At 42.9% G+C, this 20396-nt stretch overlaps 1 protein-coding gene across 1 annotated transcript in view; it reads right to left on the bottom strand.

The window, feature by feature from the left end:
* LOC138259247 (cadherin-related family member 4-like) overlaps positions 1-20396 on the bottom strand; it is a 329970-nt gene that overhangs the window by 143981 nt on the left and 165593 nt on the right. Inside the window, exons 11-12 of the mRNA XM_069206849.1 lie at positions 14761-14979; positions 5650-5795 (exon numbers count right to left, since the gene is read on the bottom strand). Of these exons, the coding sequence (XP_069062950.1) occupies positions 5650-5795; positions 14761-14979 (365 nt within the window). The remainder of the gene's footprint in view (positions 1-5649; positions 5796-14760; positions 14980-20396) is intronic.

The raw sequence follows: 20396 nt of genomic DNA, 5'->3' as shown, positions 1-20396 counted from the left end.
TTATGGGGGTTTGGTTGCTTTCCCCTGTACCTGACTCTTTTGTGGTTGTTGTTAAGTGCAGGGAGCGGTGGGGGAGTGTGGCCTTCTCTGAGCCCTTCGTCTGTCGTCTGGGTTGGTCGGGGTTGCACGTGGCTAGTTTCCTGTGGGGAGAGGGTTGAATGCGGTATATGTGCTTGTCGCCGCCTCTCTGCTCCTCGTTTGTCTCTCTGCCCCTTTTTTTTCTCCACTTTACACTTTCATTTTGTTTCCACCGTGCCCCCTCTTTTTGTCTCTCCACCTCATCTTGTTGCCCCCCATTTATTCCCCTCTTCCCCTCTAGTGTCTCCTCTGTCCTCTCTTATTCCTTCAATGACTATGAGGGGGAAGAGGAGAGGTAATTGCGCTTGATATCCCCGTGGGGGGGGGGGGTGTTCCGATCGTCCGGTGGTTTTCGGTTTATGGAGAGCGGGGGGGAGGGTGACAATGAAGGTGGAAGAGAGATCGTACCTTCGTCTCCGTTGGTTTGCGCTTTTTCAATCGTCCCGGCTTTTCTGCAGGACCGTCGCGTAGGGTGCGGGTCTTTGACGTCTCGGCGGGTCTCCTCGGGAGATCTAACTATCTCATACAGACTACTCCTCACGGTCCCGTGGCTCGTCAGTCTGTTCCACGGCCGCACCATGTGCGGCTCTCCTTTTACGCGGCTCCGCCCCTCCAGCAAGGCCCTCTCCGTCGGGAAGGAAGGGGCTTGGGCCGGTCGCGAGATCTTGGCTCCCCGGTCGCCCTCACTGTGTCTCCAGGCTTCGGACCGGGGCACAACGGTTATCAGAGCGGGTGTCGCTGTGCACAGTTTGTTTTCTTGCCATCTCAGCGCCCCCGCCGCCCCCGTGTTCACCGCGACGCGGAGCTCTCATATTAGGCGTCCATCTTTCTTCGTGGCCCGGCCACGCCCAAGTACTGTATTTTATGATGACTTTTATGTATGCATGTGTACTTTTATGGCAAAACGCTGAATAAAGTTATTTTGACTGACTGATAAGCGACCACTAGTGGGTGTTCTTTATGTTGTCAGGTTTCATTTACCTATTAGACATTCATATTCATCAGTGCATCAGTCCTTCATTTTTGGGTAGATCTATCCTTGGTTTTGCAGGCAAACATTGCGGTATAGAATATAAATGACAAAATAAGTTGCTGATCGTCTAGTGGCTGATACCCCCACCAGGTAACTGGGATCAACCAGCAGAGACTACGGAGGCAATAGAAACCATGAGGTTCTCTACCTCTAAATAAGGTGGGGCGGTGAATTTATGTTGGTCTTCCTGCTCCACCAAACAAAAAATAACCCCAAGTTCCTAGAAACATCTTGTATCCCAATTGTTTTGTAGCGCCTTGGAGGAAAATTGATACAATCGTATAAATAGTATGTTTATCCTTAGACAACACTATCCTGTGGGAAAAAGTTGTGCGTTCTCAGCTCTCTTTGCCAAACTTTGTGTCAGTCCTCTTGCCACGGCTGTGTTTACTGTCCTTGGTCAAAGGAACATTGCAATGCAGAATGCTACAAATGTACCAAGTAATACGCCAGTCCTTTATCCTAGTGTATCAGAACTCTTGAGTTTATGGGAGATTTAGGTCAAGGCAGATGAAATCTGCCATACAATTTTGAAAATCACGCAAAATTAAACAACCTTAAACCTGTGACTGCTAATCACATTTTATTGCCCATGTGCAGCATATACGATCAATTTAGTGTGAAAAATTATTACACCACATAGAATTATAGTGTACAGTCAACCGGTGGAAAGTGGCTGCAGTTCATTTAGAAACCAGTAACATCTCTGCCTGATCTCTAAAGTCAAACTTCAAATGGGGATACATGGTTCTGAAAAGGAGGTTGCTTTCATAGTATACTTCCCCAAAGGTTCTGGGAGGCCGGTACCCTCATGAGCAGCTGGAAAATGTAAACATTTTCGGGTACTGAGGGTACACAGTGGTTCCCAGAAGCAACTGGGGAGCTGCCATTTTGGGTTAGGGTCCAACTATTGTAATATTAAGGGATCAATGCCTAAACTGGATCTGGAATTAGGGTTACAAGTCTCAAGCGATGGGAAAGGTTGACAGGTAAAGATCCTCCACGGCTCTCCTGAGCTAGGAATGGGCTGATATGTGTACCCCCAAAGTCATGGATGGTACTGAGCGGATAACGTTGATGAGGGCTCATCACACTCACAGTCCTCAAATGTTTTCTACAGGTTCTTGAATATCTTAAGTGAACAGCCAGCTGGGCTGAAATGCCTTGATGCACCTAGCCCCTCAGTTCCTGGAGATGATCTCTACAGAGGCGTTGGTGTGTTGGGCCTTGCTCCTTGCTCTACCGGACAAAGAGCAATTGAGCTCTTCTAAGTTAGGTCATGGCAGCATGGTTTCCTTGGACTACAGGGCTTGTTGCCAGTCTTGTGGAAAACAGCAGCTTTCAGAGCTCTGTTGCTTGTGAGAAGTCGCCCTTTGCAAATATGGGTTGAGTTGCTCTGTAACCCCAGGCAAATGCCAACTACTTTTTCATGTGGAGCTTCATGTGTCTATAAATGAGTTTTTGGTTGGCGTCAAAGGCTAGTCACATAGGTGTGCAAGTTCAAAACATCATAATCCTTGCCAAATAAAGTTTAAAACATCTTCATGGATTTTCTTGAATAGCTTTATGAAAGGAGCGCAAGGCCAGCACCAGCTTTTCCTGGAAATGTGCATTAACAGTGCCTTGGAGCATCAGTGAACTCTATAAAGTCTGAGGAAGAGAACAAAAATGTGTAGGTCACAGATGGTCACATCTTATTGGCTGGGATTCTTTTATCAGATGTCCCTTGCAAGGGTCAGTTATCTTCCAGGACACCTGGTAGAAGATCTGCCCAGGAGATCAAACAGGTTGAGGTTAGGTTTGTTTTCAATCCAAGCCTCAGGACTGGAAATATATTGCAGACAGATGACATAATGGGTAAAGCTGCTATTGGATCTTAAATGGCTTGCTTTAAAGAAAGCAAATCTTTAATGGCCTTTCTGTGAGCACAGAACCACTATCTTGTGCTGCATAGAATACATCTTTAATGAGGGTGTCAGTCACCTTGCGCTAATTCACACAGTTCAATCAGTGATTCTTTTCATTCAAGGAGCATTCTTGCAATTGTTGGCGACTGTTGGCGAAATAATAGAGCAGGGTGTTCATATCAACCCTTTTCAACATCATCAAACAATCTTAAGGATGTCTGAGTTGTTCTAGCCATAGCAGAACAAACATCCAGTTCATTATGAATAGATTGAATGGGGATATGTTACAGATACCAAAAGCCTTTATAAGTAATTGCCCTTCAATGCAAAATGATCATGGCCTAAATGACATGTAACAATTATGATGTAACCTTAACATGAAATGTCATAATGATTGGGTATAGAGTTTGGTTATCCAATTTCTGAATAAATTACAACAACATTTATATTGTCTTTATCCTTGCTTTTTTATCTAGAACACTGAAGCCGTAGATATTCAAACCCAGATAAATGTACTGTAATAAGGTTTCTAAAAATTCAGTATTCTTGCTTTGAGCTGAATTCAGTGTACAATAATCACCTTTACAATCAATATCCACCCTCTCAAGTAACCTCTGTAGTGCAATTGGAGTGTGGTTTTACAATCTGGGTAGAATAATGCAGGAAAATATAAGCCATCAATTTTAAGGGAGACAACATTTGCATCTCCTAAAATTGTCTTTAGATCACCAATGCACATTTTAAATTGCAGAGTGGCTAATACACACGCTTGTTTTGCTCTCCCATACATTGCAATTTTCATGGCAAACCGCATTACTTATTATGCCCAAGAGGACGACAGCCCCAAGTACCTTCATATGTTAAAAATACATCTTGACTCAGAATTTTACATTAAAAAGGCCTTAGATTCCTCTCCAGGACAGATACTGTCCCGTCAAGCCTGGTTTGATGGGACAGTATCTATCCACTGGGATGAGTAGGGTACACTTTGGGTGTTCAACCTTGCCTTCAGTGTCTTCAGTTCTGCTTCAGAAATATTGGTAAACATGGAGGCCACTCAAAGGACTTACACACTTTTGAGCACAGTGAGGGAAAAACATGCTAACAGAAAAATTCAAATGAGCACATTTGCATGGCATTCCTTACTTCATCTCTGCTATTATGATCCAGATAAATTTAATGAAAAGATTAGATTAGACGGCATGGAAATAATGCATGTGCTTTCATAGCATTCTGTCTTATACCTATCTACTGATTATGACTCAAATTAGACCTCAGAAATCTGTAAATTGTGCCAACTAAGAAATTGGATACAGACATCATGTTAATAATGGTAATTCTGAAGAAATAGGAGATATTGCTAGAAGGCCAACATTTCCCATAAGAGTGTAACGAATCACCCTACTTCAATTCCACATCAATGGAGGTTTCTGCCAGATGTCCTGAATCCTTAAAGTTATTAGAGTATCTTGCCCCTATAACTATGCTTATTAGTCTGGGTGGAGTTCACAAGTTAAATGCTAACCAAGCATAAGCAAAATTATCCCTTATGAATGTAGGGATGTATTAGATATATTTGATTAGTGACCATAAACCAATAATCAGACAAAATATTTGTGGATGCTGGATGTTTTTTATTGAGATTCCACATAATTTTGGTACCTGATAAAGGAGCTCTTTTCCTAAGCATAACTGAGTTAGATTACAGATAGTTTCATGATTTCTTGTAGAAAGTCTCCTGGCATCGGAAGCAACAGGAATACTAAAATCAACTACTTGAATTTATGTGAGAAGTGTTAGGTGTTAATGAAGATCTGTGCTCTAAATCTGAATTTAAGACAGTAGTAAATTCACATTCGTGCCAGTTTGCTGCTATTATTTGCACCTGATTTGTATCCATTTGTACATAAATGAAGAAGCAAGTGTGCCAACGGCTGTTGTGCCTATTTTGTGCGTGCTATTGCTATTTCAGCACAGCTTTGCATGGACAGTTGCCAACAACTAGTACACATTATTTATACACTGATATTCTGGTACCACAGCAGCCAGGGTGAATAAAGTTGCTAAGGATGATAAAGCAATGGATTAAGGGATGGTCATAATCAGAGTCGGCATAAGAAGCAAGAACGAAGAAGGTGGGATGATTGCCCGTGTATTTTGCACATTTCATATATAGTAACAATTTATTTCCTTTTGAATCTTTTTTCTTTTCAACCAATATCCACTTCATACAGATTCTCACTGTTAGTGTGTATCCAATGTAATTTTTTTGTTCAGAGGCTATAAGGGCAGGCTGCGTTGCAAGGTGCTTCTTATACTAGAGAGTGATATCATCTAAAGGGTGATTCTATGAAATGTCAGTGTGCTTTTATTATTGCCTGGGGAAGAACTACGATTCATACAACTAAACAATTAGCCCTGTGTGTGAAAATGTCAAATACAAATCAACAATTGGTGCAAGCACCTGCACAATTTCAGGAGTCGGAACACAGTCTGGCCAGCATGGCATAGTATGATAACAGAAAGCAGCCCGAGCAGAATGATTTTATGTAGCAGATTTGGCATCAAGGTGGGTGGGTGCCTGAGGGATCTTGGGAGGAGAACAGTCTCTGAATGGTGGCCAACAGTTACCTGAACCTGGATAGTGATGGGGCAAGTAGCAGTCTTCTGATTCTTCGGGTCAGGCAGGATGTCATTGTTCAGGTCTACCACCTGAACCACCAGGTTGTAAGTTGTCCTTTTCTCAAAGTCCAGAGAGCTGAGAAGATGGATCTCACCTGTAATAAGAAAGAGAGGCAGCAGCATTGTCGGAAGAACATTGTAGGAAGCTAGGGCCTGAAGGGAAGACCTTTATACGAGATAAGGAAACTGCTTTAAACTTTCTTTCAATTTATGGTTTCCTGCCATTGGTGGCATCACTGTAAATTGATGTGTGTCATAATCCTGTGGTTTACAGATTTAAGTATTAAATAGTGAAACATGTCTGAACTCTTGTTTCCTATCTCAGACTATCATAAATGTTTTGCCCCAACCTGTCACTATACTGCAGCTAACCTTTTCATAGCCAATTGTTAAAGAGCGTCTCTATGGCATGAAGGTTAACAATCCATCATTAATTTAAACCATTTGTATATTTCGTTATATCTGCAAAATCTGTTTTTAAGCACCAAACCTTATTATTTTATTCAGGTACAGAATGGGCTATGTGGCTTTTGGGGCTTTGATTGGAAGATCAGCCCAATAATTTTTATTTTAGGAAACTGGGGTTTTTGATGAGGTTGCTCAAGGGATATGAATTTCCACAGTAAACAGTTAATGAGATACATAGGAAACAATGCAGGAGAAAAGTGATCATTGGTATAACGTGTTAGAGCTTGGCCTTTAGGGGAGTTATAGAACAACCCAAAGTAATGGATGCTGGTGTAGCTCTGACTGTGGAGGGCGATGTAGCAGCGCTGAATATGGGGATACATTAGTTTCCCTAGAAGTGGTGGGTGGTGGAGAAACTCTAAATATGGGATAGTGTAGCAGCTCTGAACAGGGGAATGATGTAATAGCTCTGAATATAGGAATGGTGTAGCAGCTTCAATTTGGGGTTGGTGTAGCAGCTTTGAGTGAGGGGTTAACATAGTATCTGTGGTGGTTGGTATAGCAGCTTTCAATATGGGGTTGGCGTCATATCGCTGACTGTTGTGGGTGATGTATCAGCTTTCAATATGGTGTTGACGTAGTAGCTCTGAGAATGGTATTTGTATTTAGTCTCTGGATGTGGTAGGTGGTCTAGCAGCTGTGTGGCGGTGTAGCAGCATGAGAATGGTGTTTTTGTAGTGTCTGAATCGGGTGGGTGGTGTAGCAGTTCACAAAATGATGATAGTGTAGCAGCTCTGAATATGGGAGTGTTTTAGTATCTGACTGTAGTGACTGACAATATGCTTGGATCACGGGCGCTGGGAAGAGCAACTATATGTAGCGCCAAATTAGGAAAAAGTGCCTGAAATTTGCTGTTTTTATTGTGGATGGGCAGTGTTACAACTCTAGAATGATAGTTATGATACTTTATTGAGGCTATAGAGTGATAAAATCAATGCATACAAACAACGTTTAAAACACCTATACATACAATTGTGCGTTCATAGCATAGGAGATTATCATTGAGCAGTAAATGTAAAAATTGTTAGAATTTAAGCCAGTTACTTAGAGTTTGCTACGAAGCCACCCCCAGGAAATTTCAATAAAATGCAGTGTGCAATACATAGGATTATAAAGATGCCAGCTATCTTCCTCACAAGAAATTGAAGAAATTGCAAATATCGTTCGAATCATAGCAGCTACAAATCTAAATTACAAATCAAGCCATTAGTAACTCTTCTCATACTATACCGGATTATGTACAAATACTGCAAATCTTCTCCGTATGAAGCCATAAAAACTTTAAAAAACTTAAAATAGTAAAACCACAGTTCATATATCACCTATTGTAGCTTCCTTGCCTATTAGTTAATTTAAGAATCATGAGTGTGAACTGTTTCAATCTAATTATCCATGCCCAAAGCAAAAATCGGGAGTCAGCAAACACAATCTGCTCCTCTGCACCACTTTTCAGGATCCTTAAGGCGTCCCAATAATGTCTCACACCAATGAGTTTACATAGGCAAATAATCAATTTCTTACCAGACAGTACATATCTTGCACAGAAGATAAAAAATGTCCCCCTCCTCATTGGACAGCGGGCAATATGGGCAATAAAGTGATGAGCAACCTTTTTAGTCCCATTCTGATGCAAGTGATCTTAATGGCAAAACAGTAACTCTGAACTTTACATACAAACATTTAGGGGCTCATTTAGAGTTTGGTGGAGGGTGTTACTCCATCACAAATGTGACGGATACCCCATTATAGCCTATGGCGATCATAATAGAGAGGACAAGATATCTGTCACATTTGTGAAGGAGTAACCCCCCCCCTTGCCAAACTCTAAATCAGGCCTTTACCCTGCAACGGACAGATTCTATCCAGAAAAAGTTCAAAACTAAGTAAACACATGTAGTTTAAAAGTTGCCCAGTTATACTCTTCCCTTTCCGATCTTTCCAGATCTGCATCACAATACATTCCAAGTAGGCTAGTTTCAGTTTCGAAAGAAACTGGTCCGTTCTGCTGGGGAGTTCCATAATTCATCCATTTTAATCATTTCACAGAGGTTCTTGACTTGCCAAAGCCACGGAGCTCGAACTTGGTTATCATAAATGATTGATTCCACTAGGACTTCTCTATACGGTGCCAACTGCACAGTTGTCCAAAGACGCACTTAATATAATAGTGGTTTTAGAGAAGTTATATTTTGCCTGAAACACTGAAAATCCCTGCCCCATTTCTGGGAATGACATACAAGTTAGTTCTGCTAGGGAACATTGTACAAACTTTAATATCAGGCAATAGTGTGGATGCTATAGCCATGGACTTAGGGCCAGATGTTCGAAGACCTTTTGCATTTCTTAACGGTCAGAATCAGTATTTCGGACCGTTAAGAAATGCAAAACAACCTTTTCTTATGTACAAAGGCCCTTAAGGAATCGCAAATTGCGATTTCTACCTTGTAGAAATCACAATTTGCGATTCCCTGAATAGGAAATCGCAAATAGGGATTCGCTATTTGTGATTCTTATTCTGATGTACAAAGCATTTCCTAAATGCGACTTAGGCATTTAGGAGATGCAATTACCACGACTTGAAGTCAATGGTAAACAGGTGCAATTTAAAAAAAACACACGCCAAAGTGCTTTTTTTAAATGCAATAGAGCACACATATGCCTTTTAGGCGTATGTGTGTTCTACAGGTGGACCCCTGTTTTTGGGGTGCACCAAGGGGGGGCCTTATGCCCTTTGCGATCCCTGCTCTTTCATTTCGTGAATAGCAATTTCTTAATAAGAAATTGCTATTCAGGGAATGCAAAACCAGCCCATTGACTAAATTGCAATGGGATTTCTTAATACCAATTTCCTAATAGCAGTTCCTACTTTGTAGGAATTGCTATTAGGAAATCGGTATCTCTGTACATGGCGTTTTTTATTTCTTAAATAGTGATTTCTATGAAGTCGCTATTAAAAAATGCGAAATTGCATTTTTATACATAGTGTATGTGTCTTGGCTGTGGGGTGTTGTGTAAGAGTGTTAAATGCAGGAAATGGTGCAAGAGCTGTGTCTTTTGAGTACAGTGCAGCTGCATTCAATGCAGGGGAAGGAGATTTAGCAGAATCGAAAGTAAAGGAGAATTCAATGTGGTTGATGACCTAGGAACATAGGTTTTGGAAGGGACACTAAGGCCCTTATTATGAGCACTCGCCTAATAATTATGAGTTGTTTGATAATTATCCCACCCTTGCAGTTTTCCCCCGATAAATAACAGCTGGTCAAATCTGCCAAAATATATCAAGGGAAAAGGCCTGTAAAAAAGGCAAAACATGCAGAATGTGGTGTGTTATTCCACATTATGGCTCATTTACAAGCAGCTAAAAACACAGAATAGAAGGTATTTACCACAAGTTCTAAATACCTTACCCTGGGGTAATGGTATTTACCAAGTGTGGTAAATAACTCTACTATTCCGCTTAATTTGAAATGAAGGGTACGCATGCACTCTTAACAGTGACATTGAAGGCCTCCTTCTCTATTTACACTCCTCCCACGGAGCCCCCATTTTCTTCAAAATATTTAATTTATCTCACTCGAGGCAAATCTCAGTAGGTGGTATTAAGCAAGGCCAAGGGCTGGATTTGCCATGACGGTATTGTACTAATTTGCAGACCCCATTTCATTGTCACTTTTAGTGACAGACAGGGTCTTACCAAAGAGTACAGCATTATTTCCCCATTAAATCATGGGTGACACAAAAGCAAGTTGACTCTGGTATGGAGCATGTGTATATGGGAATAGTAAGAGAACTTCTCCATCGGGCGCATTTTACACCAGCTGTCTGTTAATTCCTAGTTATCAGACCAAAGTATGCTAGCCACTAAGAGTATGGCCTGCAAGCCTGAAAGCACAGGCTAAGAGCTGTCCATGTCCACGAGGGGTGTGCAATTGAAGTGCCCCTGTGGAGCGTGAGACAGTCAACCTCATTCAGCAGTGCCATTGCCGTCAAGTTAAGGAAATATAACTCTGCTGTATTCAAGGCATACAGAGGTAGAAAGAGTTGAGATAGCGAGGGATTAGGGGCCCAAATCATAAAGGTAAACTTAGACCTGAAGTCTAAATATAGACCTGAAGTCTAAGTTTAGACCTGAAGTCTAGGTTTAGACCTGAAGTGTAAGGGCCCATTCAGGTCTACGTTTTGCTTTGGGAATTGGGCCCTTAGGCTTCAGGTCTTAGATTTCAGGCATACATTTACCTTTGTGAACTGGGCCTTGAGTGTGTAAAGATATGGAGATAGGATGAAAAGAGTGGGAAAGAGATTGATGAGGTAGAGGAGGTGAAGTGAAGAGAGACATGAGAAAGAAAAGTGAGGCAGGCAAAGAGGTAACAGAGGTGGTCAGAATGAGAGATAGATGCAGAAGGGTGGGATTTATTGAATGGTGAGGCATAGGTTTAGGAAATGACTGCTTCTACCTCTGTCACTTTCCCCAGCTCCACTGTGAGGTGGGGCCAACTGTAGAAGGGACCCTAAGAACGGTCAGACAGGTTTCGATTTACTGAGGTGTCATCAGTGGGGTGTAGCTTGAGTCCTATGGCATAATGAGCATTTGACCGACATCAGGGAATGTCCCCATCGCACATAGGGCATAAACTGCAACAACAAGCAGGTGATGGATGAAATGCTTGAATTAATTTCAGAAACTGGCAGATTTGGGCTGAACTGGTCTTGGGTTTCTTGTATTCCGGTTCAGGCAGGATCTGGCCTGATACTTCAAACTTGACTGTTCCTACTGGAGGAGGATCAAGACTGATTTGCATCTTCCTTCTGTAGCAAACAAAATGAATATGTGGAGTATTACCCTATTACTGCCAATCATTGCCCATCTAATACGGAATGTTTCTGAAAAAATAATCAAAGCATATTACAAAAAGAATGATTTTCATATGGCTGGGTCCAAACTGAGGTAGAATAGTGTACAAAATACCGATGGACTGGAATGCGGCCCAAGTAATTACCAGTTGCTGAGATTAATTCATGCATTCCGTCCATCACTTTCTGTATATTTAAAATTTTGTTTTGAAAGAATTTATGGACAATTGAATTGCTGAAATCTGAATAGTATAGAAATGCAGTTATACATCAGGTTGTTCATTCTCCATCAAGGCATATTTGAATAACAAACACTGATAATAATTGAACACGTTTTAAAGGCAATTCTAGATACATTGAACAGTTATGAGTACACAGACATACAAAGTTATGGCTACACTCTCAGTCAGCACTGTGCTGAACAGCGAGTGAGTGTTACAATGTGCCCCCTTCCACTAGTCAAAATGAGCTTGAACTAGCCAGGCATCTGCTCATCTGTCTTTCCAGAATCTTCAGCCTAGTGCTTAATTTGTGTGGGTCATTTGAGGTGGGGGCACAAGCACTAATTTTTGGGGCCCAGACTTAATTTTTATCATCAGACTTTGACCCAGGCAAAAGAAAAGAAGGTATACCAAATGCGAGAGAGAAAGATAGGGGAACAGTGACAAAGGGGAATGTCAGGGGTAACAAAAGACATGCAAGTGTAAGAAAAAGAGACAGAAAGTAAAATGAAGAAAGAAAGGTGGACAAGGTGGAATCATAACTAGACAGCCTTAGTATTCGGCAGGCCTTGTATTAAAAAATGTTGCAATGACCTAAAAATCACCTTTGGTGCCTGTGCTATTATTTTTACAAATTAAGTACGATGGTGTTGAGTAACAATAAACTGTTTTACTGCACCAAAAGAGCCAAGACTTAAGTAAAGGCACACTTTACTAAGATACGTTTAGTTGTGTTATTTTAAGCACTGCTTGGACTCCAACTCTCTCAGGTAGTGTGGCAGTGATTCATGTGGGCCCTGATCCTCACTCTGTACAGGTCTCCTTGTAGATGGCTACCTGCAGAGTGCTTCCAAATTGAATTAAGAAATAAGGCTCAAACGACTATAGAAGGAAGAGCTCTTCTTCTCTTTCAAATGAAGCATGCCTACCCTGACTGAAGCCCCGGTTTCTTTATTTTGATGGCAGAATGCAAATGGCCTTCTCACAATCCTTGAAATCAATAAGGTGCATTCTGGGAGCTTACATTGGCCGGGGTCGGATTCTGGTTATTTTGAAAAGGCTGAGAAGTCACTGTGTTTGGAAGCTGGTAGGCGCTCTTATTGTGTCATATGAATAGCAAATAACTCTTAAAGCGAATGTTTATGAAAATATCTTCATTTCCTTTTTTTTTTTTTTTTTAAGGTCCACCAATAAGATCCAAACCCTAATGAAGCCTATAAATAATAATAATTCAGTATTAACAAAACTTAAATCATTTGCCGTACTCTTATGATTAAGTTGATATACTTATAATAGTATATTTATTGGAATAGATACATGTCTATATGCCAGTATGTGTCTCCGTCTTTGCCCAGTGCCAGTATGCTGATCTAAATTTGTGTGTCCTTGCCCCAGTGTCACCATTCCAATGTCAGTGATGGTGATAGCTTTTGTAAAACCTGCTGGTAACAATGGTTTCCTGGTCCTAAAACACAGCTTGAAAAGAAATAGATTTAGAATAAGTAAATGTTAATGACACAGAGTGGAGGCAGAGTCTAAATCCAGAAAACTGACACAGAGGTACTAGCAATGACACTGGGACCGTGACAAGGGGGCACCGACACTGCCAATTGCTCAGTACCACTGGAGCCCCCTTAGAGTCCTGTATCATGTGACTTTTTGCTTGTAAACTGCTTATTTCATCTTAAGTAAATATCAAATTACTAAGGGGGGAGGTGAATAAAGATGGTGATCTAATAAATTGTAGAGGGGAGAGGAGTATTTTTTGAAGGGTAGATAGAAAAAAGGTATGAAACATTTACTTAAAATAGCCTGCTACTGCTTTCTTCTCCTGCACTGTTGTGCGAACAGGCTGTCTAGTGCCATGCACACACCTTTGCGCCATGGTGTAAAGGTGTGGGTGATGTCCACCATGGGTCTTTTTACTGGAAGTGTAGCCTTCCCCTACAATATCCTACTCCTAGGTAATTTGTATAACATTCCACACATTGAATATGTGCAGAACTATACAGCACACACACACCGTGTGAAATGCTAAGAGAAATAAAAACAGACTTCACCAACTTTGTGCCTGCTTCAAGGAGGGTGTTTTTTATGCAAAGTGCTGCCTGCATATCTTACTACATCAGACTTTGAATCAGATAACATGGGTGCTTGAGTTGCCTGAGTACCAGCCATGTAACAGCATCTTGATGCAAAGTGGTGTAAAGCGTAATTTATGCCAAGAAAATGACAATTTTCCAGCGCAGAACACCTTTTGCACTGGAGATTAAGGACCGCCAGGGCCGCGGGCAACGGAAGCACCGCCAACAGGCTGGCAGTGCTTCAGTGCCCATTCCGACCGCGGCTGTAAAGCCGCGGTCGGAAAACCGGGTCCGGCGGTTTCCCGCCGGATTAGCCCCGGCTGGGAGAATCCTCCATGGCGGCACTGCAAGCAGCGCCGCCATGGGGATTCCGACCCCCTTCCCGCCAGCCTGTTTCTGGCGGTTTTCACCGCCAGAAACAGATTGGCGGGAACGGGTGTCCTGGGGCCCCTGGGGGCCCCTGCACTGCCCATGCCACTGGCATGGGCAGTGCAGGGGCCCCCTAACAGGGCCCCAGTATGCTTTTCACTGTCTGCTTAGCAGACAGTGAAAAGCGCAACGGGTGCAACTGCACCCGTCGCACACCTGCAACACCGCCGGCTCCATTCGGAGCCGGCTTCTGTGTTGCAGGCCCTTTCCCGCTGGGCCGGCGGGCGCTCCCTTGGCGGGCGCCCGCCGGCCCAGCGGTAAAGTCAGAATGGCCTCCGCGGTCTTTTGACCGCATAGCTGCCAATTGGCGGTTACCGTTTGGCGGGCGGCAACTGCCGCCCGCCAAACTTAGAATGACCCTCTAAATCTCCTTCCTGGAGGCCGTGCTACCTTTCATGAGTTCGCCATAGTACACGTTCTTAGTACTTCTGCCTCAATGTTTTCCTAGAGTGAGACAGAAAGAGAGAGCTCCACTTCATAAGGGTAGCGTTGACAGGCATTGCATGCGTTTCGCTAATGCATACACTTTAGTGACTCGTGCAGCATTGTGAGTATCCTTATATGCAGGAGCAATTTCACTTATCATTTGGAAACTAAATAAAGATTTCTTATTTGCTTCGCAATGCTGTGCAAGTCTTTAATGTTAACTTGCAAGATTAACACATTCAGAGGTGAAGGGGGTGTTAATATGAGCTAAGGTTTTGTTGAAAGCTCTCTCTTCAGCTTAACCTGTGAGCCCTGCCAGTTGCATTTGGGGGGTGAGGGGAAGCATTATTACGGGGTGCCGAACCTGTTCAGCCCCCCGTGACTATGGTCCCGGATAGATGGGAGGAGAGAGGGAGAGAATGGATGCTGGAACAAGAGAGGGATGGAGCCAGAGTTGTGAGGAATCGGGGTGATTTGAGCATGTATGCCAAGGCTCCTGTTGGTTCCAAGTGTGGGCCTGGTGGGAACAGTACCTTCCACCCGACCTGAAAGGGATGCATTTTACTCCCGTTTATACTCACCACTCCTGGGGTTAATGTAGAACACGGGAGGGTCGTTGGAGTCTCCACCCGATATCTGATACTGAACACTGTTGAACTTGTAGTCTTTGTCTGTGGCATTCACACTCCCAATGACAGTGTCAAATGGTGCGTCCTCGTTGACTGTGAAAGTTCTCAAGGTGCCGCATACAGGAGGGTACTGGTTTACAGGAGTCACCGTTACGAAAATTGGAATGCTGGCTAAAGTGGGGTTCAAAATGGAAATTCATGAAAAAAACATTTTTTTAAACAAAAAAGTCACAATTTATATCGATCTAAACAATTATCAACATATCAATGCTAATTAGAAAACTAATATTTAGTACAAGATGAATAAGAATGCATATATTTTTTGATGATTGGATGAGAATGATCCACAAGCCGTCTCTGGTCATAGATCTCTCGTTGATAACCCTGCATTAGGGCCAACAAGGGAAGTTTATCCCTCTAGGTTGCAAGATAAAGGTCCAAATAATCTTACCAACCATGCAGACTTTTTACATTTACCACCTGCCTGCAATCCGTACGTGCTGGTTCTCTCAAACGTTCCTCCTCTGGAGTGCTCCAAACAAGAAGATACCCACTCCCTAATTAGAAAAGCTGGTCACTGGTTGAACACCAACTTCAAACCTTATTTTTTTCATAATGATAAGATTCTTATGGCCCGAAGAGTTAGGAGGGTAGGATATTCAGGTATTGGAGGAGTGAGACTATGTCGTTTTAAATTTTGCTAATCCTCGCTCAGTAGACTATTTTTTGACTAATTTGGACCACTGTAATATGTCAACTAACAGGATTCAAATACATCCCCTGTGTCATTTTTACGACCCTGGGCTCCTACCTAATCGTACTGTCATTAATTCAAGTATTCATAGACCAGACCCAGAAAGGCTTAATTTACAGGTTAATGTACCCTCTTGCAACCTGTTCTCGACTCTTAGTCACCTTGACGAGAACGATTGACTATCGGTGATCCACCCTTGTTCTTCTAACACGGAGAGACCGAAGGCTGGGAACGTCCACGTTGAATGTACCTGGGACACAGGAAAGCCTGTAATGGATCTGAAAGTTCCTATAAATTCTAAAGTTCTAAAGTCATGTCCTGTGTCTAGACCATTATCCCTGCTCAGCTGGAACATAGCAGGGCTGCGATCTAAAATTGACAATTCGGACTGGAAAAGCTTCATTTCCTCTTACGATATAATTTGTCTACAGGAGACTTGGTCCAAAGATACGTTCCTTCTGAACGGTTTCACCTCTCTGTGTCAGCCGGCATTAACCTCCCAAATGGGGAGAGCTAGCGGCGGCCTTTTAGTTCTTGTTTCCGTACATCTTCCGCTTTTAAATGTGTCCTTAATCTGGTCTTCCCTTTATTTTATGGTTGTCTTGGTCTCTATTAGTGGTCAAAAGGATATCCTAATTTTAAATTTTTACAATAACATTCGTCGGGGCCTCCTTATGGGTCATCTGGGAGAGTTAACAGACTTCATAGATTCTTCACATGTTTTGCAGAATAGTGATCCAATTATTCTATGGGTGGGCGATTTCAATACTCCTCTGTGTAGCAAAGAACATATGGACCTATGTGCCTTTCCTACTGAGGACAGAGAGTCAGTAATTCATTTTAACCATACTTCTGAAGGTGATGCCTTAAATCTTTTTACTTGTAAATTTGACCTGGTCCATGTCACCGAGAAATTGCCCCCCGTCGCCTGTAACACACCAACCTTTACAGGGAACTTGAGGGGGAGTACTATTGACTTCATACTTATAGGCTCTTCCGATTTTTATGTAATTCAAGAATTTAAGATTACGCCTCATTGTGCGAGCGATCATAACCCCCTTAGCATTATATTGGACCTAAAAATTATCCAGGCTTCCAAGAATAAACGCTTGAGCGCTGCTACTGTTTATAACCCAAACTGTGGCATACGTTTAAAATGGGACAAAATAGATCCAAAAATTTTTAACCAGGAAATTGTAAGAAGTAGGTCTGACTCGATTCATATGTGTTTGTCCCAGCAGTTAGACCCTGACCGCATAGTGCGTGAATTTGAATCTTTAAGTACTGACATTTCACGTGCCCTGGCGGTGGACAGGCCCGTGAAGGGGCCGGTGGCCCACAGATGGTTCGATTCTGCGTGCTCATCCGCCCATAAAAAACTTAAAGACGCACTTAAAGCAGTTCCTCTTTCCCGCCAACTAGTTAAAATAGCTAGAGCCGATTATAAGGCTGCCCTTGACAAACGGAAATCAGAAATTAGGTCTAGGGCCTGGGACGAACTTTTGGCTGCATCCGAGCAGAAGGATACTTCTAAATTCTGGAAAGTGATAAATCACTCTTACTTTTCTGACAACAACTCTTTGGCCAATGACTGTCTTATTGCTGAGGACGTCTGGCTAACTCATTTTAGGAAAGTCTTCTGCTCAGGAACTTATGAGATTTCGCATGTAAATCCTTCTGCACTTTTTATTTTAGACTCCAAAACTAAGGCCCCAAATATTATTTTTGATCTCCATGAGGTCAAAAATGCTATTGATAGATCAAGGCAGGGAAAGGCTCCTGGCCCCGATGGGGTTCCCGCTGAACTTTTTAAATCTGAAATTGATCTCTGGGGTCCGTTAGTTACAAATTTGTTGAATAGTGTGGTAAATAGTAATGTTCCCCTCTCATGGAAATCGGCTATTATTGTCCCCATCTTCAAAAAAGGAAATAGACAAGATCCTTCTTGTTACAGACCAATTTCCCTTATCGATTCGACGGCAAAGATTTTAGGTAGTGTGATCCTGTCCAGCTTAGAAGATTGGGTGTCCGAGGCCCAGATTTTATCTCCTATTCAATTTGGTTTTAGACCTGGTGTTGGCACAGTTGAGCAAGTCTTAAACTTGCAGCTGATACTTAGTAAATATGTGATAGTCAAAAAAGAGTCTATTCATATGGCTTTCATTGATCTAACCAGTGCCTTTGATATGGTTAATAGGTCAAAGTTATGGCAAATTCTGGAAGTCTTAGGCTGCGATCCGGCTCTTTTGGAGCTTATTAAACGCCTACACACAGACCTAACGATTTCCGTTCAGGCCGGCTCACATGGGCAAAGAACCTCCCCCATCCCGTCAACTAGGGGTGTAAGGCAGGGATGTATCTTAGCCCCTTTTCTTTTCCTGATATACATAAATGGGCTCTATGATTCGCTGATAAAACATGCAAAGGACGTACCGAAGATGGGCCAGAGACTACTTCCAGTTTTATTATATGCCAACGACGCAGTTTTAATCGCTTGTACTGCAAATGGTTTACAGGGACTTTTGGATGTATTTTATAATTTTATGTTGAATCTTGATCTGAAAGTAAATTACCCCAAGACCTTTGTTATGACTTGTGGCCCACGTAACACAAAGTCCAAACGATTTACTATGGGAGGGCACACCCTTAACAAGGTCAAATAATTTTGTTATCTAGGCATGTACATGAGTTCCTCTCTGTCCTGGAAGACACACATTAATTTTAAGCTCCAACAGATGATAAGGAATAATGAAGCAATCTTTCGCTTTTCAAATAAACTAGGTCACAGACCCCCTGCCCAGATGAAAACTCTTTACAATTCTAAATGCACTGCATCAGTTCTTTATGGGGCAGGCGTCTGGGGCTATAATAAAATACAGTCTCTTCAGAGTGTGGAAAATAAATTCCTGCGCAGATTATTGTTGGTCCCAAAATGCATTGCAAACATAATCTGCCACGAAGAACTTGGTCAGCGCTTTTTGGAGGATAGGGTCTTTATGGCCCCCCTATTGCTCTGGATCAGATGTTGGTCAAACCCCATGGCAAGTTTGGTCCGAGACTGTATCTCTGATTGTCTACAATTGGAAAATTCAAATAAGATTCCCTGGCTTATGTTTCTGCAAAACTCTTTTGAGAATCTAGGGCTTAGATACATGTTTGATGATCCCCATTTGTTAACCACAAACTCTAGGTCTGTCTTAAAGTCTACTTACTCCGAGCATATATCAGAACTGAGATTTTATAGTTCCCTGAAATTGAAATCTTTTGATTCCTACTCTCGGATTGTGACTGTTCCATGCCTTGAACCCTATTTGACTTGGTTTTCAAGTTTTAGAACAATTTCTTTTTTAACACTTTTTAGACTTAGGCCCTCATTCCGACCCTGGCGGTTTCAAACCGCCAGGGTGGAGGACCGCGGGAGCACCGCCGACAGGCCGGCGGTGCTCCAATGGGCATTCCGACCGCGGCGGTAAAGCCGCGGTCGGACCGGCAACACTGGCGGTCTCCCGCCAGTGTACCGCCGCCCATAGGAATCCTCCAAGGCGGCGCAGCTAGCTGCGCCGCCGAGGGGATTCCGACCCCCCCTACCGCCATCCAGTTCCCGGCGGTTCTCCCGCCGGGAACCGGATGGCGGTAGGGGGGGTCGCGGGGCCCCTGGGGGCCCCTGCAGTGCCCATGCCACTGGCATGGGCACTGCAGGGGCCCCCGTAAGAGGGCCCCTAAATGTATTTCACTGTCTGCTTCGCAGACAGTGAAATACGCGACGGGTGCAACTGCACCCGTCGCACAGCTTCCACTCCGCCGGCTCGATTCCGAGCCGGCTTCATCGTGGAAGCCTCTTTCCCGCTGGGCTGGCGGGCGGCCTGAAGGCGGCCGCCCGCCAGCCCAGCGGGAAAGTCAGAATCACCGCCGCGGTCTTTCGACCGCGGAACGGTATTCTGGCGGCCCCCGACAGGCCGGCGGCGACCGCCGCCGGCCAATGTCGGAATGAGGGCCTTAATCTAATTCATCTTAAGGTAGCTTTCCCCGAACCATGTTTTTGGAAAAAGGACTTACCATTTTGTCCCTGTGACTCCTAATCAACTCAGAGCACTTTGCACTTTTTTCTTTTTTGCCCTTTATATGCTGCTCCTAGAGGGGCTTTTATTTTACCCACGTTATGTCTTCTTAGACCTATTCACTATAAGGAAGCCTTACTGTATCTTCAGAGATTGCCAGATATCCAAATTTGTCACTATGTATTAGACTTTGTTACAGCTTCTCTAAGTATTAGGAAAAGGCTTACTCCTTTTTAAAAAAAATTATGTGTACGTATAGTATATTATTTTAAGCTAATAATTGTACTTTTCTGATTTTGTGATTTTTAATCATGCCTAGTATATTTATCTGTGTATGTCAAGGGGTTTCAGATTGGATGCTTATGCGGTGTTTTTAGTAAAGGTTTTAAGTTTTATTTTATCTTATATTATTTATAGACTGGTAAATGTGTCTTGGTTTGCACTTTTATGGCAATTGCCGAATAAAGATATTTGACTGACTGACTGACTGACTGAGAATGAGTTATGTATTGCTCACTTTAGGGGAATTTTACACTCCCTTGTTGGTTACAGGTTTGAGCATGTCTTGCTTTGTAAAATAGACATTCTGAGCCCAATTCACAAACAGCCTCCACACGCGTGGAGGAGTCTCTACACAGCAGTTTCACAATAAGGAGATTCTGCTAAGCCTAAGGAGGCCCTTTGTGACTCGGGCCCTCTGATTTGAGCAGTTCTGCACCACGTGATGGCTGCAGAGTACCTCTGTGAGCTGTTGGTCAACCAAGATGTAAGAATTC

Source organism: Pleurodeles waltl, chromosome 9 (assembly GCF_031143425.1).
Source record: "Pleurodeles waltl isolate 20211129_DDA chromosome 9, aPleWal1.hap1.20221129, whole genome shotgun sequence".
Taxonomy (NCBI): domain Eukaryota; kingdom Metazoa; phylum Chordata; class Amphibia; order Caudata; family Salamandridae; genus Pleurodeles; species Pleurodeles waltl.
The sequence above is the reverse complement of the archived record's forward strand: the minus strand, read 5'-3'. Positions and strand labels throughout refer to the sequence as shown.